Source organism: Helianthus annuus, chromosome 13 (assembly GCF_002127325.2).
Source record: "Helianthus annuus cultivar XRQ/B chromosome 13, HanXRQr2.0-SUNRISE, whole genome shotgun sequence".
In the NCBI taxonomy this organism is placed as follows: domain Eukaryota; kingdom Viridiplantae; phylum Streptophyta; class Magnoliopsida; order Asterales; family Asteraceae; genus Helianthus; species Helianthus annuus.
Genome location: NC_035445.2, coordinates 171,783,603 through 171,809,407, shown reverse-complemented (window position 1 = coordinate 171,809,407; position 25,805 = coordinate 171,783,603). Strand labels below are relative to the sequence as shown.

The 25,805-nt window shown below is 34.4% G+C and overlaps 3 protein-coding genes across 3 annotated transcripts; 1 reads left to right on the top strand and 2 right to left on the bottom strand.

Annotated features, from left to right (window-relative positions):
- Positions 1-1,312: 1,312 nt before the first annotated feature.
- LOC110900366 (cell division protein FtsY homolog, chloroplastic) lies at positions 1,313-10,170 on the bottom strand. The gene is made up of 12 exons (XM_022147247.2): positions 9,759-10,170; positions 7,558-7,662; positions 7,347-7,420; positions 7,186-7,244; positions 7,041-7,078; positions 5,701-5,821; positions 5,528-5,596; positions 5,347-5,429; positions 4,826-4,894; positions 4,647-4,709; positions 2,694-2,815; positions 1,313-1,594 (listed from the first exon to the last, which is right to left on the bottom strand). The coding sequence occupies exons 1-11, from the start codon at positions 10,116-10,118 to the stop codon at positions 2,702-2,704; spliced, it is 1,155 nt and encodes a 384-aa protein (XP_022002939.1). The 5' UTR covers positions 10,119-10,170; the 3' UTR covers positions 1,313-1,594; positions 2,694-2,701.
- Positions 10,171-14,136: 3,966 nt separating this feature from the next.
- LOC110903571 (BON1-associated protein 2) lies at positions 14,137-14,816 on the top strand. The gene has a single exon (XM_022149416.2). The coding sequence runs from the start codon at positions 14,148-14,150 to the stop codon at positions 14,682-14,684; it is 537 nt and encodes a 178-aa protein (XP_022005108.1). The 5' UTR covers positions 14,137-14,147; the 3' UTR covers positions 14,685-14,816.
- Positions 14,817-18,223: 3,407 nt separating this feature from the next.
- On the bottom strand, positions 18,224-24,310 carry LOC110900365 (shaggy-related protein kinase epsilon). Its single transcript, XM_022147245.2, has 13 exons — positions 24,019-24,310; positions 22,607-22,864; positions 22,421-22,513; positions 22,283-22,342; positions 21,906-22,178; positions 21,756-21,830; positions 21,164-21,220; positions 20,937-21,077; positions 20,205-20,255; positions 20,023-20,118; positions 19,822-19,905; positions 19,585-19,687; positions 18,224-18,605 (listed from the first exon to the last, which is right to left on the bottom strand). The coding sequence occupies exons 1-13, from the start codon at positions 24,076-24,078 to the stop codon at positions 18,544-18,546; spliced, it is 1,413 nt and encodes a 470-aa protein (XP_022002937.1). The 5' UTR covers positions 24,079-24,310; the 3' UTR covers positions 18,224-18,543.
- Positions 24,311-25,805: the final 1,495 nt, after the last annotated feature.

Below are 25,805 nucleotides of genomic sequence, written 5' to 3'. Positions count from 1 at the left end.
TTAGGAAAACTCAATATGGAAATTAAAAAAAAAAGATAATCTGAATCAAGGAGAGTTATTTGAATAGGTTAAGTGTTTGAATCCGGTGAGTAATGTGTTGTTAACAAATAATCCAGATCGTTGGATATGGGCCCCGGACACGAGAGACGGTTTTTCAGTGGCATCAATAAAAAATATTTTTGCAAAATCAGCAGATATAGTAGCTCCTTTTGTTGTGAAATGGAATAACTAGGTTCCAAGAAAATAAATATATTCATGTGGCGAGCAGAGAAAAAGAGACTGTCGACAGTCGAGGGCATTGCGTCGAAAAAACATAATTATAGATAATGGTTTGTGTAGTTTATGTGGGGATAGTGAAGAAACGACAGATCATATTTTGACTTCTTGTTACTTCGTGTCTAGAGTATGGCAAGATGTGAGCACGTGGTGTCAGATTCCACCTGTCTATGCGTTCCAGGTTAAAGATTCGTGTTCGGTTCATAAAAATCTTAATGTTGAAGCTCGCAATAAGAAGGTGATTCAAGGGATAATCCTCACGGCTAGTTTGTCTATTTGGAAGGAAAGAAATGAAGTGCTTTTTGCTGGAAAGAAGGCGAGTGTGGCTAAAGTGGTGGAAGATATAAAGTCTTTAGCTTACCTTTGTATTAAGAATAGATCACCGATTAGAAATCTTTCTTAGAAAGATTGGTGTGTTTTTTTGTGTAATTTCAGATGTTGTCATTACTTCTAGCTTCTTGCTAGTTTTTATAAAGAAAGTCGGCAGTGTCAAGAAAAATCCCTCTAACATGGAAAGAGAGTGAAAGGAGAGCATGTAATACATATCATATGTCAATGGTGGGGGTCTCATATCAATATGGTGGAGGTCTCATACACTCTGTTCCCGAGTCTCATTTAATAGGGGAGGAAGAAAAGAGATGAAAATATGAAAAAAAAAAAAAAAAAAAAAAACTATGTTCCCAAGATTTTTTAAGGATAGAAGGATTTTTTAAGGATAGAAGGGGAGGGAAAAGGGAAGAAAATTCATACGTATATTTATCCTCCCAAATCGAAGAGATTAGGAGAGAAAATCTTATTAATTACGCTCATATCTAATTAAAATGTTTTATGTTTAATGGTATAATGGTAAATTTTTCCTTTCTTTTCTTTTCCTCCCAACTCGGGAACATAAAAATGTTTGATTTCTTCTTTTTTCCTTTACTTTTCATTAAACTCGGGAACATGAAAAAAAATCACATCTTTTCCTTCCTTTTCTCTCTTAATTCATTTTCCTTCCCCTCCCCTGTTAAATGAGACTCGGGAACACAGTGTAAAATCAATCATTAAAGGAAAGCCTCAAATATCATGATGAATGAGAATATTGCAAGTAAATGACAACTTTTTGTTCATCCTAAATGAAGAATCTTCCTATATTATGTTTACATAAACAAATTTATTGTAGACAAACTCGAGCATCGGGTCTCATTACTCCTAAGATAATTCAGATCACAACCACCTTATCTTGCATAATCATCAATATGTTTTTAGCACCTTATCTCGAGCCTATGCTGTTGCTATCGTTCGACCCATAAATCTTAGTCAACGGTGATTCCTGCACCTGCAACATTAAAGGAAAAATAAGTAAAGAGTTCACCAAGATTATTAAAGATAATGGGAACACTTAACATCAACATAAAAAATCAATAATGAAAATGAAGATTTTAGGAAAATAAAAGTTAAAATCTTTTCAAATTCGTAGTCATTAGACTCATCACATTTCTATGGGTTTTTTAGTATACTAGGACGACATCAAAGCTTGGATTTAAAAAAAACACAAGGCGCTCCAAGGCCTTTAGGTCTCAAAAGCAATGGCATGAGGCGTGAAACGACAGCTTCATGTACGCGAGGCGAGGCGAAGAGTTGATATATGTAAACAAAAAGTTGCATATGTCTATCTCTTTTACATATCAACTGTTTATCTAGTAAACCATTCCAGATAGGGGTGCAAACGAGCCGAGCTACTCGCGAGCTACTCGAGCTCAGCTCGAAAAAAAGCTCGAACGAGCCGAGCTTAAACGAGCTCGAGCTCGAGCTCGGCTCGAAAAAAAAGCTCGAACGAGCCGAGCTTAAACGAGCTCGAGCTCGAGCCTAAAAAACAAGCTCGATTAGTAAACGAGCCCAAGCTTCGCTTATCGAGCTCGAGCCAGCTCGCGAGCCTAATCGAGCTTTTTGTTTATATATATTTTTTTTATTAATATATTAAACATATATGTATATAATAATAATTACCATTCATATAAATAACAAAATAACAAAAATATGTATAATGATAATGATAATTAATATAAAATAATTAATAAATATTAAACGAGTCGAGCCTGAGCCGAGCTCGAGCTTGAAAAATTACATTCGAGCCGAGCTCGAGCTTTAGAAATAAAGTTCGAATCGAGCCGAGCTCGAGCTTTCATATGTTAAACGAGCTCGGGCTCAGCTCGGCTCGTTTGCACCCCTAATTCCAGATCTCCTTGGTTTTATAAAGCGAGAAGCGCAAAAAAGGCGACGAGGTCTAAAACCGAAGCGCATCCCTTATCCAAAATATAGCTATAAATAAGGTTAATATATGATTTTACTTACATGTACAAGCCATCAAGTTTTCACATGTTGCAAATTGATGGGATGGAGGAAATATAAGCAGAGAATTAACTAAGAAAACTAACCGTTTTCCTCATGAGAAAATAGCATTGACAAAAGCTTCAGCCTCAAACGGCTGTAGATCTTTCACCCCTTCCCCAACACCTACAAACTTCACTGGAATTCCGAGCTCATCAACTACACTAACCTGCAAGCAGAACTCGTTTTCAAGATACATGATTAAAAATAATAATTAGTAAAAAAGCCGGAATAGTTCATGGCCTTTATTGGGTGACATGGGCGGCAAGGAAACAGTGCCATCAGTTCAAACTCCCCGCCCGCGTTGCGGGGCGATGGCCGAATAATTCTCAATCAATTAAAAAAAGACTACTATAATTTTGGTAGGAAAATAAACAAAAACGATGATAAGACCATAATTTTGGGCTCAGGACAAAACTGTAATTTTTCAGGACTACTGAGCGAGTGTTAGGCAGCTCCTTGACACGAAAAAAATTAAATCGAGTAAACCAATTAAAACAAAAAACCTTTATAGTTTTGCTAAAAAAACTAAAACGATTGGAAAAACGTAATTTGTAACTGAGGGCGAAATCATAATTTTAATTCAGGGATAAAATCGTAAATTAAATGGACCAATGGGGGAGTGCCAGGAAGCTGCCGGCATGACTGTAATTTTACACTGGGGCAAAATTGTAATTTCACCAGGAAAACAAAGAAAAACAAACAAAAACGATGGACAAAATGTAAATTTAAGTTGAGGGCAAAATCGTAACTCGGCTGTGAGAAAATAAAACTAATGGCAAAACTATAAATTTATACAGGGCAAGATCGCAATTTTGAACCGAGGACAAATTTGGAACTTTTAGCTGGGAAAAAAGCGTAAATTTATTTTTAAGTGGGGGTAAAAACATAATTTTGAACTGATGGCAAAATCGTAATTTTAAGGGAAGGCAAAACTGTAAATTGAAACGGGGCAAAATCGTAATTTTGAACCGGGGGCAAAATTGAAATATTTAGCTGGGAGCAAAAACGTAAATTTATTTTTAAGTGGGGGTAAAAACATAATTTTGAACTGATGGCAAAATCGTAATTTTAAAGCGGGATAAAATCGTAAATTTGTTGGGCCAATAAGGGAGTACCAGGCAGGCCTGGCACTATTCCCCTGCCGCCCATGTCAGCCAATTCATGAAAAGCACTATTGCCCTCCATATGCTTTGCGAGTGTTAGGCAGCTCCTTGACACGAAAAAAAAATTAAATCGAGTAAACCAATTAAAACAAAAAAACCTTTATAGTTTTGCTAAAAAAACTAAAACGATTGGAAAAACGTAATTTTTAACTGATAATTTTAATTCAGGGATAAAATCGTAAATTAAATGGACCAATGGGGGAGTGCCAGGAAGCTGCCTGCATGGCTGTAATTTTACACTGTGGATAAAATTGTAATTTCACCAGGAAAACAAACAAAAACGATGGACAAAATGTAAATTTAAGTTGAGTGCAAAATTGTAACTTGGCTGTGAGAAAAAAAACTAATGGCAAAACTATAAATTTATACGGGGCAAGATCGTAATTTTGAACCGAAGGCAAATTTGGAATTTTTAGCTGGGAGCAAAAGCGTAAATTTATTTTTAAGTGGGGGTAAAAACATAATTTTGAACTGATGGCAAAATCGTAATTTTAAGGGAAAAAACTAATAGCAAAACTGTAAATTGAAACGGGGCAAAATCATAATTTTGAACCGGGGGCAAAATCATAATTTTGAACCGGGGGCAAAATTGAAATATTTAGCTGGGAGAAAAAACGTAAATTTATTTTTAAGTGGGGGTAAAAACATAATTTTGAAGTGATGGCAAAATCGTAATTTTAAAGCGGGATAAAATCGTAAATTTGTTGGGCCAATAAGGGAGTACCAGGCACTATTCCCCTGCCGCCCATGTCAGCCAATTGATGAAAAGCACTATTGCCCTCCATATGATTTGTAGATATTGAATCCAAAAAGAGGAAGAAAGCATTCACATACCACACAACCACCTCTTGCAGAGCCATCGAGTTTTGTCAAAATGAAACCAGTTATTCCTACAACCTGCCACCGATTGTGTTGTGCAATTCATATATTAACAATTTTTTTATAAAATATGCCACCATATTGAAATATGTATTTTTTTCAAGTGTGTTAAGTGCATAATGTAAGAAAAGTACCTCATTAAATTCCCTAGCTTGTGGAAGCATATTCAAACCCGTCGTTCCATCCAAAACGAGTAAAATTTCCTGTAGAATTGTGTGAAGTAATCACATAAATTAAAAAACTTAACAAGTATGAATCATATCATTCTCATTTCGTGTATGCTAAGTAAATGGTAAGAGAATAAACAAAACAGAAAATGGTATAAAGACGCAGCCCAAAGAATAAGGATGGAGAAAAGGGCATAAAAATGGGTCCCGACGAGAAAAGAACAGAGAAAAATGTTATATATACGGACCCCATAAAACAAAAGATAAAATTGATAGAAAGATGAAACCCACAAATACATATTGAAGGGCACTTTAGACAATTACTAATTAAGCTATGTGATCAAATGTTGCAAAGTCCCTCTATTTTGACCTTATAAAAGGGCATTTTAGACATTTACTAACTAAGCTATGTGATCAAATGTTGCAAAATTTATAAAAGGAAGATGATACACCTAACGAAAATAAGACAGCTAACCATAATGCCATACATTAGGTGCACCATTAACAATTTTAGCAATGGCCTTTTTGCACGCAATCAGTTCTTCCATCAAGCTATAATTAGTATGCAGACCTATAAGACATAAAAATAACCAGAAAAACTGTCGGTGTGAGTGAACGTCAATTGAAGTAAAAATTCAAGTAATTTTGTTGACCAACATCATGTCTTACGTCCAGAGGTGTCACATAACACGATATCGAAACCCTGTTCTTTCCCTTTCTTAACGGCCTGTGATAGAACTACTCAAAAAGAACTTCAAGATCACATGTTAGTAATAGTAGCTGCCGTAAAAGTAAAACCAATTATATTTGTTAAATTTATTACTCTTGGTTTAATTGTCTACCTGCTGATGCTTTTGCTTTCTCTTTTTCAGCTGATACAATCTCGCAGCCTGTTCTTTCAGCCCAAATTTCCAGTTGGTCGCTCGCAGCAGCCCTGAATGTATCACCAGCCGCTAATAATATCTACACGTTTTTAATATAATTATTTAGTAGAGTAACCAAAAGATACTTCACTCTGTTGTACATTAATTGATCATACAAGTAAAGTTTTCAAGATTTAACTCTTTACTATACGAAGACACAGAACGACAAAGAGTAAAATGCCATTTTCGTCCCTGAGATTTGACCAGTTTTGCGACTTACGTCCAAATGTTTGTTTTTTCCATAGTCACATGGAACGCGGTACGCTCCGGTACGCGGTACGAAAACGGGTACGCAGTTCGGGCCTTTTTAAAAATCGGTACGTTGGGGGGTAGGTTCATTTGGGAACACTAATTCGGTACATGGTACGGTGTATCCTATGGCGTACCACCGTAGTTTGGTACACGTATCATATATATAAAAAAGTACAAAATAGATCTTTCATTAAAATTTCAAAAACATAATCAAAATTCAAAACTGACTGAATTGAATTGAAATATTTTCTGTGTGCTAGATTGATTGTTACAACATGTATTTAGAGTTAACATGGGAAAAAGTTATTGGGGGGAAAAGTTTGTTCAGTTACCTATAAAAAGCGGGAAAAAGTTAATGGAGGGAAAAACTCTTCAGGTGGCTATACCGGAATCTGACTTTTGGAACGCCGGAACACCGGTACACTAAAAACGGAAACGTGTTTCCTATTAATTAAAAACGTGTATTCACCGTTTGGAACACTACTATGGTACACAATCGGGAACGGTCCAAATTAGCGATCCGGTACGCGTACCGGAGGCGATTGGGACGACTCTGTACCCCGATTCGGTACGGCGAATCTGGTACGAAATACAAGGGTCTTTTTCTACATCTGGATCCAAAAGGTTTGAAATCTTGCTATTTCCATCCAGCTCGTTAACTCCATTCATTTTTTTTCGTTAAGTCAGGGGCATTTTCGTCTTTTTTGGTTAACTTAAAGAGCAATCCGGTCTTTTTCACTTTATGTACAAGCATTTAAAATACCCCTGACCGAATCCATTACACCGAATTGTCCTTTAAGTTAACAAAAAAGATGGAAATACCCCTGATTTAATGGAGAAATACGGATGGAGTTAACAAGCCGGATGAAAATGGCAAAATTTCAAACCTTTTGGATCCAAACGCGGAAAAACAAACCGTTGTACAAAAATCGGAAAACTGGCCAAACCTCAAGGAGGAAATGACATTTTACTCAAATGATAAAAGTATCAACAAATCATGAACTCACTGAAGCACCTTCACTCTTCAACCGATAAGCCAGTTTCCCTGCCATTAAAACACCAAAAATCAGTTGTTTTCAAACCGAACTGGACTCAGCAGAATATTAACGAAAGAAGAAGATACAATGTAAAATCCATTATCATTAAACATACCAAGAGATGTAGTTTTTCCACCTCCATTAACACCAACTATCATGATTACTGCCGGTTTCCTATAAAAATAACATCATTAATAATAATCATCAACAAACGAACAACATAGAAACAGAAACATGCGTAAGATCCCAAGAGGCCAAGACATGCGTTACACAAACCTGAATCCAAGTTTAAGCTCTGTTTTAGCACCTTTGGTGGTCAAGATATCCAGTACACTCTTCTTCAAAGCATCCTACATAATATACCAATAAGAAAAGGGTGAAAATTTGTCGGAAGCTTGTAATGTTTTGCAGTGTACTTTATTTTCATTTACATGTAACGTTTTGCAGTGTAAAAATTATAAATTAAAATCACATTCACAACACTTGCCTTTATTTCAGTTCCTGATTTGAGCTTTCCAGCATATATATCATCCCGCAAGCTCTCAACAATCTTTAATGTGATCTTTGGGCCAAAATCCGACACCAATAATGCCTAAAAGCATAGAAGATTCATTGAATAATTTACTAACCTATGCACGTGACTAATTACTGATCATCAAATTTCTATCTTTTATGAGCACAAAACAAGTTTCAGGTTTGGTTGTAAGCAGTCCGTGTTTTCAGCTGTTTGACATGGCAAAAAATAATTAAAATAAAAACCCAACAAATTAATTACATATTCAATCTGATTATTTCCATTATTTTGTTTTCTTACAACATTCAATCTGATATTTGGACCGTAGATAATCTGAATCATAATCAATAACTGCCTAACATATTTATATAATCACCTCTCAGAAGTCAACAATAGTTTTTCATTGACCAAATCCTTTAGTCATCTAATCGCAAATTATTACCATTCAAATCCAATGTCATTCCTGTTGCAGCAATTCTCCCTAATCAATACTAAAATTCATATAAATCATACAATAAAAATGTTACAAAACTACCTCTTAAGTTTCGATATGATTCGGTTCAGAAAGACAGAAACTTTTTAGTATTTTTGCACTACCTATTGGTAGACACATAGTTGTTAAAAGCCATCGCCTCTTGCGCCTAGGCCCAATTTCCTAGCGAGGTGAGACAATTGCGCCTTAAGTCAAGGCAATTGCGCTTTAACTTTCCATGTGATGGTTCATGTGCAGATTCCGGCCAAATTCTCTAAATTCCGGCAAGATTACAGCTAGATTTCTACTTTTATCTAACGAAACGAAACTACTTTTCTACACTAATAAACCAGCATTTTATAACTTTTGGTACTAAATAGACAATATTAAATGTTATATAATAGCTTTAGTTTATTGGGATAATTGCATATTTCCCCTTCTAATCATCTTCTTATTGCATATTCACCCAGCTCAAAACTGAAATTGCATATTTCTCCCCCCTTAATGAAAATTTGCTTAATGGCAATTATAGAGGAGAATGAAGAAGATGGCGGATGATAATGAGACTTAGCAAAAATAGGGTAGGGATACAATAGTCATTTTATAATCTGTTTTTAGTTAAATAAATCAAAATGGGTAAATTTGCAATTTTTTCCATGAAGAGAGGAGAAAAATGCAATTTAAGTTTTGGGTTGGGTAAATACGCAATAAGAGAAATTTATGAGGGTAAATATGCAATTGACCCTAGTTTATTTTATTTGAAGAATAGTATTAATTTTCTATTATAGAAAAATATTTTTTTGTTGTGCGCTTTTTTTTCTCAGGCCCACACTTTTTTTGGCCTTGCGCCTAGGCCCCAGGCGAGGCCTATGCGCCTTGGGTGCGCCTAACGCCTTTAATAACTATGGGTAGACATAAATACATCTCAATCAGTTCTGCACCTAATTACATATCTTAACCACTCAAATCCAATTTTACTTCAGTTACACCAATTCACCCTAATCAACACCAAAATTCACGTAAATTTCACAACAAAAATATCATAAAACTACCTCGGTACCTCCAGTTTCGATACAAGTCGGTTAAGATACGTTTTAGTACTTTTGCACTACCTATCAGTACACACAAAATCAGTTTTGCAACCTAATTACAAATCATAACCACTCAGATCCAAATGTCATTCCAGTTGCAGCAATCCTCCCTAATCAACACTAAAATTCACATAAACTTCAGAACAAAAACATCATAAAACTACCTCTTCAATTTCATCTACAACACGATCGGTATCAAAGAGATTCCAGTACAGGAGTAGCTCATCAATAACTGCCAAATTATCTCTTGTTTTCGTCATTTCAATATAAATTATACTGAAAACAGAGTTGTGTTCAAAATAAAGTACTTATTTGTATCGTAAACTATACCGAGTGCCACTACCGTACCGTACCGATACCATACTGAACCGTTATCGACGGAACAACATCATTACCTGTACTCATTTTCATGGTTTTCAGTTACTAAACAAATCGGTTTAGATACTTTTTGGTATGTTTGCACTACCGATATCTCGTATTAGTTTGTGTGTATACATCTCAATCAGTTCTGCACCTAATCACAAGCCATAAGCACTCACATCCAAATGTCATTCCACTTAGCAATTCTCTCTAATCAACATTAAAATTCACATAAACATTTACAAAATTACCTCTTCAATCTCATCCAGAACTCGATCCGTATCCGACAGATTCCAATACAGCAACAGCTCATCAATAACCGCTAAATTATCTCTCGTTTTCGTAAATCCACCGGAGAATATCTTCTCGACGTCTTTCTTCGCCTTCTCTTTGATCAAGCGTCCTAGTTTGGTGAAGAATCCGGTCTCGGAACCGGCGGCAGAGCACCGGAGGGTAGAGAAGTGAGGGCCGCCGGTGGGCGGAGAGTGGAGGCGGAGGAGGTGCGGCGGAGAGAGGTGGTGGAAGACGGTGGTTGAGCTAGGGTTTGGGATGAAGGTTCTGGATGATGTGGAGAGGTTGTTAGAGAGTGAGAGTGAAGATGAAGATGCCATTTGGTTGAAGAGAAATGGGGATTTTGGGGTTATGGAAGATGGGATGATGAAGGTTAAAACGTTATCTTTTTAGATGTCAGATTGTCAGAAAATAAAATCGAACCAAAATTAACTGAAACTAAATTAACCAAAAGTTAGTTATTGGTTATTTTTTACCATTAGTTAACCGAAATTAATTGAACTGAACGAAACCGAATTATTTGTATTTTCATATATTTCTGGATTTTATACATATATTTCATGTATTTAAACCACATTTCATTTATTCATATATTCATTTCATGTATTTATACATCTATTTCATATATTTATATTTTTACTATATGTAATTCTAAGCAAAACTTTTAGGAGAAAATTACAAAATTAGCCAAGAAAAAAGTCAAATTACCAATCTAGCCACCTCATGCGTCCTTGGAAGGCCACTCACAGATCCCAAGTCTTCTGATGCGTCTGCATGGCCAAGTATTGCGTCCGCCAATCCCCAACTGACACGTGGAAAGACTCATCCCATCCCACACATGAAAGACTCATTCTATGCGTCCGCGGCTCATCCCATGCGTCCACGGACTCATCCCATGCTTGAAAGACTCATCCCATGCGTCTGTGGCCACGTGTCTATTTTTTATTGGGTTTCTCTCCAAGGACTCATCCCATGCTTGAAAGGCTCATCCCATACATGTGAGTGGCTTTCCAAGGACGCATGAGGTGGCTAGATTGGTAATTTGATTAAAGTTTTGGCTAGATTGGTAATTTTCTCAACTTTTAGTCTTTATTTGATTTGGTTATTAACTGAACCAAAAATCGACAAATTGACTGAATAAACCGAACCGATATTTCAGTTATGATTAAAGTTAATGCGAATAATCAAACCGTGCACACCCCTATCAAAATGATAATTAGAAAAATATTATATACAACGTTTATATAATCATAAGGTTTCTACATATATGGTAGTGGATGATATTTTGAATCCTATCCTATTTTACTTTTAATAAAAGGGCAAGTCGTGGGGCAGAAAGCTAAGGAAAGAAGATAATTCGGTGAATTGCAATTGCAATTATGATGTTTTGCCCTTTCTAGTTGGTCATTTGGGTTAAATAGATAATAGTTAAAAGGAATCGACTAAAATATCATTCATTTAATATTAGTTTTTAACATGGTTAAAAAAATAAATGGACCCTAACAATGGGTTAGGATCAAATACAAAGGATAAAATAAATAAGAAGTGTAAGAAGGATTCTTGTCCATTGATCTTAGATTTGGAGGGTTGAGATTGGTTGTAGGAAAAAGAAGATAATAGAATGGCATAAACGGAATCCTATATTTATGGATTTTCTCTCTCCACATGCAAGGCACATGCCAATTCCCCCATCGATTTAAAACGTCCATAACTTTTTCATATGAAATTTTTTTTCAAAAAAAATTTCACCATAATAACGAGCGTTTTTTTATCTTTAATATAAGTACCATATTATCATATAAAAATAAAATAAAAAAATTCATTTTTACTGGGTTTTTTGGCATTGTGTTAAAGGTTCAGGAGGTCATTGTGTCTTTTAACTGGCTTTTGGTCAGTAAAGTTTCTATACATTGTGTTATTTTCAAAACCTATAACACAATGTTAATTTGAGTTCTATCCATTGCGTTCTTATAAAAACCTATAACACAATAACACAATGAAGATTTTGTTATATCTGAGTTTTCTATAAATTGTGTTATTAGTTCAGGTCATTGTGTTTAATATGTTATTCATTGTGTTTTAATATGTTGTCCATTGTGTTTTAATAATTTGTTCATTTTTTTATTATCTTGTTCATTGTGTTTTAGTTTGTTATGTATTGTGTTTTAGTTTGTTATGTATTGTGTTTTTAGTTTGTTTTTCATTGTGTCTTCATCTGCTCTCCATTGTGTCTTTTATCAGCTGTCATTAATTGTGTCTTTTATCTGTTGTTATCAATTGTGTTTTTATTTAGTCTGATTCTTATTGTGTTATATGTTATAGCCATTGTGTTATAAGTTATGGTCATTGTGTTTTAATATGTTGTCTATTGTGTCTTTATCTGTTGTCATTGATTGCATTTTTAATCTAATTTACATTGTGTTTTACATCATGTCCATTGTGTAATATGTTATTCATTGTATTTTAATATGTTGTCCATTGTGGTTTAATAAATTGTTCACTTTTTTATTATTTTGTTCATTGTGTTTTACTTTGTTATGTATTGTGTTTTTAGTTTGTTTTTCATTGTGTCTTCATCTGCTCTCCATTGTGTCTTTTATTTGCTGTCATTAATTGTGTCTTTTATCTGTTATCATCAATTGTGTTTTTATTTAGTCTGATTCTTATTGTGTTATATGTTATCGTCATTGTGTTATACGTTATGTTCATTGTGTTTTAGTATGTTGTCCATTGTTTCTTTATCTGTTGTCATTGATTGTGTTTTTAATCTAATTTACATTGTGTTTTACATCATGTCCATTGTGTAATATGCAACTGGGTTTTTGAATTTTTTCTGAAAAATATAACAATATGGTACTCATATTAAAGATAAAAAAACGCTCGATTTTATGGTATAATTTTTTTTTTAAAACAAATGATGTATAAAAAAGTTACAGACGTTTAAAAGTTAGGGGGGAAATAGCATGTGACTTGCATGTGCATATTCTCTTTCCTCTTGTAGACAAAATTACCCTTTCCATTTAATTACTAATAGGACACTTGTCACTCTCTATGCCTTCTTACCCTTCTTATTTTTAAATCTTTTGTATTATAACTCAACCCTTATAACAATTTTGAAACGTCGGGTAATTCAATTAAGAAAAAAAATCTTTTTTAATGAATCTGACAATTATCTATATATTAATTTCCATAGATCATGAATAGTGAACTCATTTTTATCTGTTATCTTTATATATTTTATTTTTTTAAATTAATTTCCATGGACCAATGAATAGTGAACTCATTTTTATCTATTATCTTTATATATTTTATTTTTTTTAACATAAATTATTTTCTACTATAATTTAAAAATACGATGTTTATAAAATTTTAGGTATGTCATTACGACGTGCTAATTTTTATCTTCTTAATATAAGTTTTACTTAAAACCGAGTCGTGAATGTTTAAGTAACGTCATATACCATTTCGTTATTTTAATAAAATAATATAATGTTTTACAAAATTTTAAATATATCGTTGGAACATGTTAGTTTTATCCATGTTTTTATTAAAATTTTATTAAAAAGTAGAACAAGTCTTATATAACTGATTTTTTTTATTCTTTATCATGACAATCCAAACCAGTTCTTTTGAATAACACTGATACCAGTATCCATCTTTATTATTTTTTATCGATATAAAACAAGTGTCGATATCCTCTTAGACATATCTTTATTGGTTGCTATATCGATTGACGATATCCTATCGATACCATAACGAAACAAAACGAAACAAACCGATACCAATCGAATATCCGCCGCAACGCGCGGAAAATTCCACTAGTTGTATTTAAATCCGAAGACAATAATAATGATAATAATAATAATAATAATAATAATAATAATAATAATAATAATAATAATAATAATAATAATAATAATAATAATAATAATAATAATAATAATAATAATCAAATGAACTTAACGTGATAATATTTAAGCCAAAATAAATAAATACCATAAATAATAATAATACTTGTAACGACAGTTGAAAAAAAAACAATAATAACAAAAAATATATAATAGAAGTAAAATTACATTAATTAAAAAAGTAATAATGCTAAATCCAAAAATTAAAATATTCGATTTATAATATCAATTCGAATCATACATATAATTCAGAACTAAAACATAAAAAAAAAAACAAAAAGAAAGAAAAACCACCTCACTTTCCTACCGTGTGAATGGAACCATCCTTCTTCTTTCTTTCTCATTACCAATAAACTTCCCTATAATCCATCCATATATGACCATATATTATAAACACACCTTCCTTCTCAATTCTCAACCTTAATTTCTCACCAAAACACAATGACCAAACCAAACTCTAGAATCCTAGAACTCACAATCATCTCCGGCGAATCGCTTACACTCGCGGGCAACCGTCGAATCAAGAAAAACACATACGTGATCATCAAAACCGAATCAACCAACAGCCAAATATCCAACATGGATACCGAAAACGGACCATATCCAATATGGGGTCAAAAGTTTAACGTCAACATGCCCATGCATGCAACTTTTTTCACGTTAGAAGTGCGTTGCAAGAACTCTTATGGTGATCATGCGGTTGGATCGGTTAACGTTCCGGTTTCGGATTTTACGAGGTGGTATTTTCCGGTTGATTATTTGCATTTTTTGAGTTATAGGTTGAGAGATAGGTATGGGGAGCGGAATGGGATTATTAATCTTTCGGTTAAGGTGAAGTCGGAGGATGAGGGTGTTGGTGCGGGTGGTGGTGGTTCGATGGGGTGTTCGTCGGCGGGGACAGGGTGGAAGTATGGTGGAGGAAGGATGGGGCAGGGTGTGGCTCAAGGGGTGGTGGTTGGTGTTCCTTATAGGTATTGAACTATTGATAGTTTGATATGGAAAGTGAAATTTGATTTTGTTATACATATATATACATATATTTTATGAGTTTATGAAAATTGGGAATTCTTTGTATTAATTGGTGCCAAAGTAATAAAGTAATCATTCTATATGATGTTTTCTTGGTTTTTATACAATTTGTTTGGAGATGATAGCATGATGAAATTCAAAATCCTTAAGAGATGATCATAAATTTGGTTTTTATCAAGCTAAAAATTATGATTAAAAAGTGATTACAATAAATTATAGCACATAGACTAACAAAAAATTCTTAGATATGAATATGATAAGTGTAATTATAAAGCAAACCATTTCAAATTAAAAAATATGATTAAAATAAGTGATTACAATAAATTATAACTAATGTATTTTATCTAATCCTAATCCTAACTAATACACTGTACAATACTGTTAAAAGTTTATAACACTTATATGGTTAGATGGTGTGATAATTCTCTACAAAAAGAAGGTGATAAGAATATACCAAAGAATACTTATAGTTATGGTAAGATTATAGCTATTGTTAACAAAGATTATGACCCAAAACAAAATCTAAAACACATATTCAGATATAAAAAAAGGAGTTAAGTGTCATTTACGTCCCTGTGGTTTGTTCACTTTTGTCATTTCAGGTAAAATTTTAAAACTGCACCATTTTCCTCCCTGACATTTTGGAAATGTGCCATTTCAACCCAAAAAATAACCATAGTTAAAAATTTCAGTTAGCTTAGGGGTGACCACAGTCAAAATTGCAGTTAGCCGGGATCGAACCCATGGCCTAGAAACAAACGAATTTTACCCCTAAGCTAACTGAATTTATTAACTGTGGTTTTTTTTAACTGAAATGTTACGTTTCCAAAATATCAGGGAGGAAAACGATACATTTGAAAATTTGGTCTGAAATGAGTAAATTGCCATTTTAGTCCCTGAGTTTTGTCTAAAATTACCATTTTGATCCAAATAGTTTTTTTTTGCATCTGGGTCCCTAACTTTTACATTTTGTTGCCATTTTGATCATTTTGTTTAACTCCATCCAAAAACCCAGTTTGTAACAGGGGTATTTTGGGGATTTCCTTAAAAAATGTTTTCAGTTGCCATTTTGATCCAATTCCAGAAAATCAAAAAAATTCCAAAAAATTCAAAAAATTCTAAAAAATCATAAAAATTCTAAAAAATATAAAAATAAAAAAAATTCTAAAAATCATAAAAATTCTAAAAAATCCAAAAATCATTAAATGTTTCGGCACGAACCGTTTCGACCCGTACCGTTTCGAACCGAACCGTTTCGAACCGAACCGTTTCGAACCGTACCGTATCGAACCGAACCTTTTCGACGCGAACCGTTTCGAACCCGTACCGTATCGAACCGTTTCGAACCGTACCGTTTCGACCCGTACCGTATCGAACCGAACCGTTTCGACGCGAACCGTTTCGAACCGTACCGTTTCGACCCGTACCGTTTCGACGCGAACCGTTTCGAGCCGAACCGTTTCGAGCCGAACCGTTTCGACCCGTACCGTTTCAAACCCGAACCGTTTCGAGCCGAACCGTTTCGACGCGAAGCGTTTCGACGCGAAGCGTTTCGACGCGAAGCGTTTCGACCCGTACTGTTTCGACGCGAACCGTACCGTATCGAACCGAACCGTTTCGACGCGAAACGTTTCGAACCGTACCGTTTAGACCCGTGCCGTATCGAACCGAACCGTTTCGACGCGAACCATTTCGAACCGTACCGGATTTTTTGGATTTTTTAGAATTTTTATGTTTTTTTAAGAATTGGATCAAAATGGCAACTGAAAAGGTTTAAATTGAAAAGAGTAACTGGGTTTTTGGATGGAGTTAGGCAAAGTGATCAAAATGGCAACAAAATGTAAAAGTCAATGACTCAGATGCAAAAAAAAAACTATTTGGATCAAAATGGTAAATTTGGACAAAACTCACGGACTAAAATGACAATTTACTCGTCTGAAATAAAAAAAAAGTGAACAATGAAAGTTAACTCTAAAAAAAAGCCAAACTGTAACTATTTTGGTCAATTCACTGTATATTGGTTACCCACTTGGTGGTTTGCGACTAATGGATTTTGAATACTTTTTGGGCTAGAAGTGACCAAACTAGTTGTTTTAAACTTTTAGCCTAACGGCGTGATAAAAGTCATAACAATACAACATGATATGTACAAGTAATTTAATAACCTAATATAAAACATGATAGCTTATAAGTAATTTAATAACCTAATATAAAACATGATAGCGTATAAGTAATTTAATAACCTGATATAAAACATGATAGCCTATAATTAAAAATTTCACTAATATAAATATATAATTATTTGTATAGTTTGATTCTGATTTTAAATATATTATTTAACTTAACTAATGGTTCAATTTCACCTCACTTCTAAATTGTTTGCTTACTAGAGGATATGATTTGTGATTTTGAAAATTGGACCGGATGTGGATGTTTAACCAGGAACTTTTTGAGCCACTGAGTGACAAACCGGTTGCATTGTAATGCAAACCGGACCGGCGTTATTTTTTCATTTTATTTTGTTCATGATTAAACTTGATAAATTATCTGTATTATATTTTCATATCTGAATGTAGATAAAAACTGATTAGTCGCATTGGATTTTAACATTTAGTGATGTACCTTTTGCAATTCTTAATTTGGTTATTAACGTCATTCAGTTTTTAGGACCATCCAACGTTTAGGGTTTGTTTGTTTGCATCTAACTGGGTCAATTAAGAGGTGAGGATCTGATTCGGTCAGACCTCAGCCTGTTTGGTTCACATCTGAATGGAGCAAAAATAGACAAAATGAGTCTGACTCAGTCAGACTTCAACACAAATCTGACAGGATAAGAGGTCCAGTCAGACCTGCTCTGATCGAACCAAACAGCCCCTTAGTTTTTCAAACCATCATCGCCATGATTGTCACAATCACCGCCGCCGCCACTATCACCACCACAATTTTTTTTTTTTGACGGTCAACAGAACCAATCCTGAGCACTCTCGGGGCACCCACTGGACCAAACGGAGTACTCCGGGAGTAACCCAAGTCCACCACCAATTCCAGGGAAAACCCGATAACCCACTCACCCATAGGCATGTCGGTGAAATTACCGGTAAAACTGGTTTGGCTCAAGGATTGAACCTAGGTTTCCTTGGGTCTCCTATTATTGTCCACCAGTGTCTCACTCTGCACCAAGTGGGCGTTGAACCTGCATCTCCCCAGAGAAACGCAAGTCTTCCACCACCTGATCTAGAAATCATTGGCACCACCACCACAATTATGCAACAAATCATGCTCGAAGCACAAATCAATACATATGTAAAATATAACAGACAAACGTAGTAAACTCCCATTTATAACAAGCTATTCGTACTTTCAGAGGGTCTCAGAAAGAGTAAGATTGGGGGAAGTCTAACCCGCTTTTGTACTGCTGCTGATCAGCAAGAGAACCGAAACTATCTTTCCAAAAGACGAGACACAATCACATTGGAACAAAAGTAGCATACATATTAACACAAAACTCATTTCATAGCAAAAAAGAAAACCGAGCACGAGAGTATGCATTAGAAGTATAGCCATAATCTATCGGATTTTGCATCCAATCCATCAAGTAGACATAGATGGATGCTTACATATGGAAAACTTAGCTACATCATAAAAAGAACATACCTATACGCCTATAGTTTGACCTTTTTGCCATCTGTAAACCTCCGGTAACAAAGAAGGTGCAAGGAGCGCTTGCTCTGTAGCAAAAATGTCTCGTACTCTCGTATGAGCATGCTTCCAGGTTAACCCTTCACATACAAACTTCTCTTCACATGCTTCATTTTTCGACATGTTTGGGTACAAGGCGTTGGACCAATTCTGGAGATGCATGAGCTAGCTCTGTACCCGTTGGAAAGTCGGTATAAGTATTGTTTATTAATAATTGTATTTGTTTTATGCAAAAATTAGATTATAGTATTGCAGTTATATACAGCACACCAGCTAATTATAAAAGTAAAAACTAAAAAAATTGGACAAAAGTGTTTTGGGTCAACCCAACCCATTCCGACCCATACTGAAATTTACATGTTTCAACATGTTATCCAGCCACACATTTTTCCATGGCTATTAGGGGTGAGCAGGAAACCGAAATAACCAAACCGAAACAAAAACCGACGGTTCGTTTTTCGGATTTTTAATAACAGAAAATTTCGGTTCAGTTTTCGGATAACATTTTCAATAACCGAAAAAAATCGAACTGATAAGCCATGATAGTAGGCGCAGTCCTATATTTTTGTGTTTAACCCATGCTAGTAGGAATTATTAATTTTATTCTTGAATGTTAAGTATTTTTAACAAAAACATTAATTTTATTCTTGAATGTTTGAATGTTAAGTATTTATAACAAAAACATTAATTTTATTCTTGAATGTTAAGTATTTATAACAAAACATTAACATGTTTATTTATAATTGAAATGATTTATCTATTGCCTACAAGAAATAACAAAATTTAATATAAAACTTAAATGATCTTCAAAGTATTATAAAAGAATTTGTATTTAATAAAAACTTTGGAGAAACATATAAATAGATTAGACGATTAGGTCTATGTGAACAATGTTAATTATAAAGGTTAAATATAATAACTTAAATGTAAAACATCTAAGAAAGATTCTTAAATTTTGGATTATACTTTTTACTTTTGAATCTTACGTAATCTTGTTCCAAAGACCGAAAAAATGAATCGAACCGTTGCTAAAACCGAAAAACCCGAAAACCAAACATTTCAGTTGCAGTTTCGGTTTTAATATTAAACCGAACCGAACCGTGCACACCCCTAATGGCTATTGTCTATTGATGAAGAATAACTGTTGTACCTTCTGGTGTAAAATTAAACAAGGGAGGAAGGGGTTTGCCGCTTGGTAAGGTTGTGTTTGGCTCCCTTAAATCATCAAAGAACGGGTGGGCACATGCTTCCAACTGAAACACATGATAATCATCAAGATCCAAATTATTATCTGATTACAGGATGCTTAAAAAATGTAGTAACATCCCCCAATTAATAAATGATTGTTATTTAGAGAAATGAGAAACACGTAACAAGATTCGCTTACAGCGCTACATCGCAGTCTTGGTGAATACTGGAGTAAGCGTGAGACAAGATCAACCGCTTCAGGTGGCATTCGCTTCTGAAAAATCTGAAAAAAAAAGTATAGAATTAACCTTATTGGTTGGAATCAGTATAATAGATAATCACACATGTTACTAATAAAACAAAGATGTTTGCCAACACAATTTTTTTATTGTTAACGAACCTTATGCCAAGGATGAGCCTTGATCTGCGGAAACTTAAATTCTGTGTAATGAGGATTCATACACTTGATTTCCTCTCTTGTTGGTGTTCCAAGAATCTATATTAGAGCAAAGAAAAATTAACACTGTAAAAAAGAAAACTAAAATACGATTTTAAAGCAGCAAAAATGGTAAAAGAGCATACCTTGATAATCTCTACCAGCTGATCTACACCACTTTCACCAGGAAAAAGAGGCTGTAAATGTTTATAAATCATGCCAATCAGCAAGAGCTTTTTTTTGTCATAATCAAATAATACACAAAACAGATGTAAATTTAGGGGTGCAAACGAGCCGAGCAGCTCGCGATCTGCTCTAGAAAAAGCTCGAAACGAGCCGAGCTTTATCGAGCCTGAGCCTCAGCCAGAGCTTGAGCCTAATATAAAGCTCATTTATTTATTGAGCCCGAGCTCAAGCCTGGCATGTCAGGCTCGTCAAGACTTAGTGTAACATTAGTTTTTATTAATACTTGGCAACATTTACCCCTTCTTTTAACTTGTCTAATAAACAAGCCGAGCCAGCTTATTTAAACTTGTTTACAAGCCGAGCCCGAACCTAAAAATAAGCTTTTTAGTAAACGATGCCAAGCCCGAGCTTCACTTATCAAGCTCGTGATCCTAAATGGGTGTATTATTTATATTACTTTTATTTAATATATTAATTAATAGATAATAGATAATAAACGAGCTAAGCCTAGCTCGAGCTTGAGAAACTACCAACAAGCCGAGCCTGGTCGAGCTCGGGCTCGGCTCGTTTGCACTCCCTAGATGTAATGGCCCAAAAACAGCGTGTTTCAAAAATCTTGTCATAAATTCATAATGTTGTATAAATACTTTACAAAATCAAAGAGGAGAACCAAACATAAAATAGTCACATACGTGTCCCAGTAGTAACTCTGCCAAAACACAACCAGCAGACCACATATCTATCGCGTTCGTGTATTCCGTTGCTCCAAAGATCAATTCAGGAGCCCTATAATATCTTGAACAGATATATGAGATATTTGGTTCACCGGGCACCTGTAATGAAAACAAATAAAGCTCAAAACTTGACAATTGCATTGGCCACCTTTTAAGTCGCAAAAGAAATTAACGGGTTGCCTTACCAACATCTTTGCGCTCCCAAAATCACATAGCTTCAGCTGATGCGTGTGTGGATTAACCTGCAGATCAATATCTCAAATTACTGTATAGACTTTACGATAAATGTATTAGTCGATATTAGGGGTGTGAATTTCTGACATGACACGAACCTAACACGAAATTCGCGTGTTTCGGTTTAGTCTAAATGGGTCAGGTTCAGGTCAACCCGGTTGGGTTGGCAAGTTGTCCCGTTTGACCCCATTTATATTGTATTATATTCTTTTACAATATGTTTTAGTCATAAATTAAATTGATTGTGTATTTTATGCAATAATTATAACTGAAAAAGAGAAATTGACATAAGATTTTATAATTCAAATGCAACTGTATTATATACATTTGTGTTGTTTTGTAGTAAATTTTAAGTTTAATATACTAATTTGCGGAAAAAAGTTAAAAAATTCTAAAAATTCAGGTTGAACGGTCGTGTTCGGGTTCATATGTATGACACGATTTTTGGGTTCGTCGAAAATTTTCGGGTTGAACTTGCTAACCCACGAACACGACCCATTTAGCACCCCTAATCGATATGCTATACAAGAAAGAAGATCTTACTAATAAATTTTGTGGCTTGATATCACGATGGCATACACCAATAACATTATGAATGTAGTTAAGTGCGCGACAGATCTGAACCAAGATAAATAAATGAATATAAAGTCAGATAGTCAATAAAGGTGCAGAACAACAAAGTACGAGTTTCACCTGATATGTGTACAACTGTACGTATAAAAGAGGTATGTGCTGAGTCATCCGACTGTAATGCCTCGATACCCGATACACCGTTTCAGGTATATATTCTAGCACGACGTTTAGGTACACTTCGTTCTTCTCGGTTGTTGAATAAAAACAATTTTTCAAGGGAACGACGTTTGGATGATCGAGTAGACGCATAATTTGAAGTTCTCGGTTCTTGTATCGCTTATCCTGTAGTACCTTCTTTATAGCAACAGACTCACCGGTTTCAAGGCATTTAGCCTGTAATAAATAATAGTTTATTAAATCATCACCAGTATATTTTACCGTATTAAATCTTTACGCTTTAAACAGTCAAAAAAATATTTAGAAACATATCCACATACCTCAAAAACTACACCAAAAGAACCAGTGCCAACTACACGTTCCGCCATGTAAGACAAAGTCTAGACCAAAACAAATTTAATGACGTAAGTCCAACGATTACATTTCAGTTACTAAAAATTGAGTTATAGAAGGATCACCTGTTTCGGTTGTCCATTTCGACCACCCACAGACGTCACGATTATCTGGCCCTTTTCGGTTCCGTTGCCATTGACAACGGTAGCCTCAACTTCCTACATTACAACGTACAAGTGAATGAAAAACATATCCAACGTTATACAACACGAATAACTACAAAATACCTATGCATTCAATTTGAAATTTACCTTGTCTTCGGATTTATCTTCCTTGATTTTCATTTCATGCATTTCTTTTGGAAGCTCGTCAAAGTCGGATTTTTCAGGTTTATCTGTACACGTAGTGTTGGATGTGCTTGCAGCCATATCTGTTGATGTAGAATCCATTGGCTGCTCTATAGCTGTTGCAGTTTTCTCTACTGATTGTGGCTCTGGTTCACGTTCAGCACTAACATCTGATTCAACCTCTTGCTCAACCTTTACTCTCTTAATGCTAGAATCTCCACCCTAACAAAAAAATTACTACTTCATCAAAAAAAAAAAAAAAAAAAAAAAAAAACCAGAACATCTGCATTTCGGAAATTCCTAAGCACAACAATATCATATCACTTCTCAGATCAAACTATAGTACCAAAACATCAATACAGATCAGACAACATTTCAAATAAATTACAAATCAATTGCAAGTATTCAACTAATATATCATGAATGTCGATAAATCACATGAATATAAAAAAATTCTCTTCATCAATCAGCTCAACAGTAAATCAAAACTCTCGATCACTCTTTACACTTTACATAAAATCAATCAAACATCACTGAAATTAACGAAACACTCACTGTAAAAAGCTACTTAATTAAAAATAATGATAATAATATCATATCACTCTTTAAATCAAACAATAGTACTATAGATCAAACAACATTTCAAATAAATTATAAATCAAACTGCAAGTAGTCACCTAATATATCATTAATGTCGATAAATCACATGAATATAAACAAATCTCCATCATTAATCAGCTAAACGGAAAACCAAAACTCTCAATCACTCTTTACATTACACTTCACATAAAATCAATCAAACATAACCGTAATTAGTGTAAAATGCTACTTAATTAAAAAAATAATAAGAACAATATTCTATCACTCCTCAAATCAAACAACATTTCAAATAAATTACAGATCAAAATACAGATCAGACAACATTTCAAATAAGATACAAATTCAGTTGCAAGTATTCAACTAATCTAACATAAATGCCGATAAATCACATGAATATAAACAAATCCTCTTCATCAATCAGCTCAACAGTAAATCAAAACTCTCAAATCACTCTATACACTTTACATAAAATCAATCAAACAAAACTGAAACTAGCAAAATATTCACACTAAAATGCTACTAAATCAAAAGTAATAGTAATAAAAATATCAAATCACTCCTCGAATCAAACAATAGTACTACAGATCAAACAACATTTTAAATAAAATCAATTAATCTAGCATAAATGTCGATAAACCACATGAATATTAACAAATCTCCTTCATCAATCAGCTCAACAGTAAATCAAAACATTCAATCACTCTAAACACTTCACACAAAATCAATCAAACAGAACTATAACTAGTGAAATTAGCATAATTAGTGTAAATACTCACAGGATCTGAAACCGATGAACGACCAGAAGCAATACTCTTCAAACGACGCATCACATTCATTATGTTTCACAAATCATAACCCTAATTTACTCAAATTCTCCCAAATTTCAGCCGTGGAGAACGAACTATAACCAGCAGACGCGAGTACGCAAGTACACAACCACCGCCACCGTCTCTTCGTCTTCGTTTTCAACTTTCTCTCTCTAAATCTATAGGTTTCTCTCTCTAAACGTAGAGTGAGTCTATCTCTCTCTCTCAGTCTCTATCTGGTCAAAGGTGTGTAAACCTGAAAGAAAAGCCAATCATTCATTCATTCCTTACCTCATTCTGTACGCTAGTCAAAGTTTAGTTTGGACCGTTGGATGGGATGGTGACACTTTGATCTGACGGTTTGTGGTGAAGGTAACATTGGATGCTAGTGAAAGAGGTTTGAATTGTTGTTTCCGGAAATGCCGTTCCTGTGGGAATATTCTTTTGGGTACCCACCCTATGTTTATTTTCATTTCTTGCCCCTATACTATGTCAATTGGATAAGGGGAAATAGTCAAAATAGCCAAGTTTCAGTCAACGTTTCCGAATTAGCCAAATCAAACGTCTCGTGGAGACGTTTAAAACATGTTGAAACGTCCGGCTGACCAACCAAAACCTGCCACGTGTCCGACAGAGCTCAGAAGTCTTGACGTCTTGGCTGAGACGTCTCAGACGGCTGCTTGAGACGTTTTAAAAGCTTAGCTGATAAGCTGCTACTTTTGCATGGCTTGAGACGTTTGAAGCCGGCTTTGAGACGCCTCAACACGGCTTGAGACGTTTCACGGTCTCCAAAGTTCAATAAAGTTCCATAAAAGTATATAAATACAATATAAGATCAAGTTATAGCAGCTCCGAGACGGAGGATAAACTGGTTAAGACGTTTGAGTTATACACGGGTGGCTTAGGTTCGAATCTCACTAAGGGCCGTTTCTAACAAGAAGATCCCCTTTTTGATATTTTTAAGTTTTTTTAATTTAGACGTTTGTTTTAAATATATAATGAGTATATAAATATATTACAACTTCAAGTTATAACAGCTCCGGACGGAGGATAAACTGGTTAAGACGTTTGGGTTATACACATGTTGCGTGCGTTCGAATCTGACAAAGGGCCGGTTCTAACAAGAAGACCCCCTTTTTGATATTTTATAAACTTATATTAACTATAAACACTAACCGGGTTAGTGTTTATATAAGAATTTCTTTTTAAACACTAACCCGGTTAGTGTCTATAGTTAATATAAGTTTATAATTTATTTCAAAAATAGATGTTTGTTTTTTTTTTTTTTTGAATTTAGATGTTTGTTTTAACTGTTTGAATTTATATCAAAAATATATGTTTGTTATTATATTTTCTTTTTTTTAATTTATTGTTTAGTAGGTATTTTATTTTATTTTTTTGTTTCTTATTTTTTTATGTTTTATTACGTTTTTTAAAAAGTTTTAAGACGTTTCAATAAAAGGTTAAGACGTTTGAGATGTTTCTCGTTTTCCAATGTTTGTGACGTTTGAGACGTTTCCCGGTTTTAAAAGTTATTTTCAAGACGTTTGAAACCTGTTTTTAAGTCGTTCACAATTTTCCACCCTGTTATACACAACGTTTTCTTGTTCACCATATTTTCTACCACATTGGTGTTCACAGCTTTAAAAAATGGACAGACCCCCGGATTCAACAAATGGTTCTAAGGAATCATCTACAACGGGTCTAATAAGTCATCTACAATGGACACAAATCTTCTCCCTTTTAATGGGATGAGA

Excerpts from the sequence above, each read along its gene's own strand:
- LOC110900366 (XM_022147247.2), bottom strand. The coding sequence starts at position 10,118 with ATGGCATCTTCATCTTCACTCTCACTCTCTAACAACCTCTCCACATCA. Across the intron at positions 7,421-7,557 it reads AATCAGGAACTGAAATAAAG|GATGCTTTGAAGAAGAGTGT; the intron begins GCAAGTGTTGTG and ends TATATTATGTAG. Across the intron at positions 4,710-4,825 it reads AAGCTAGGGAATTTAATGAG|GTTGTAGGAATAACTGGTTT; the intron begins GTACTTTTCTTA and ends AATCGGTGGCAG.
- LOC110903571 (XM_022149416.2), top strand. The coding sequence starts at position 14,148 with ATGACCAAACCAAACTCTAGAATCCTAGAACTCACAATCATCTCCGGC.
- LOC110900365 (XM_022147245.2), bottom strand. The coding sequence starts at position 24,078 with ATGAATGTGATGCGTCGTTTGAAGAGTATTGCTTCTGGTCGTTCATCG. Across the intron at positions 19,906-20,022 it reads AGGCTCATCCTTGGCATAAG|ATTTTTCAGAAGCGAATGCC; the intron begins GTTCGTTAACAA and ends TTTTTTTTTCAG. Across the intron at positions 18,606-19,584 it reads GTTTAATTTTACACCAGAAG|AGCTAGCTCATGCATCTCCA; the intron begins GTACAACAGTTA and ends CAACGGGTACAG.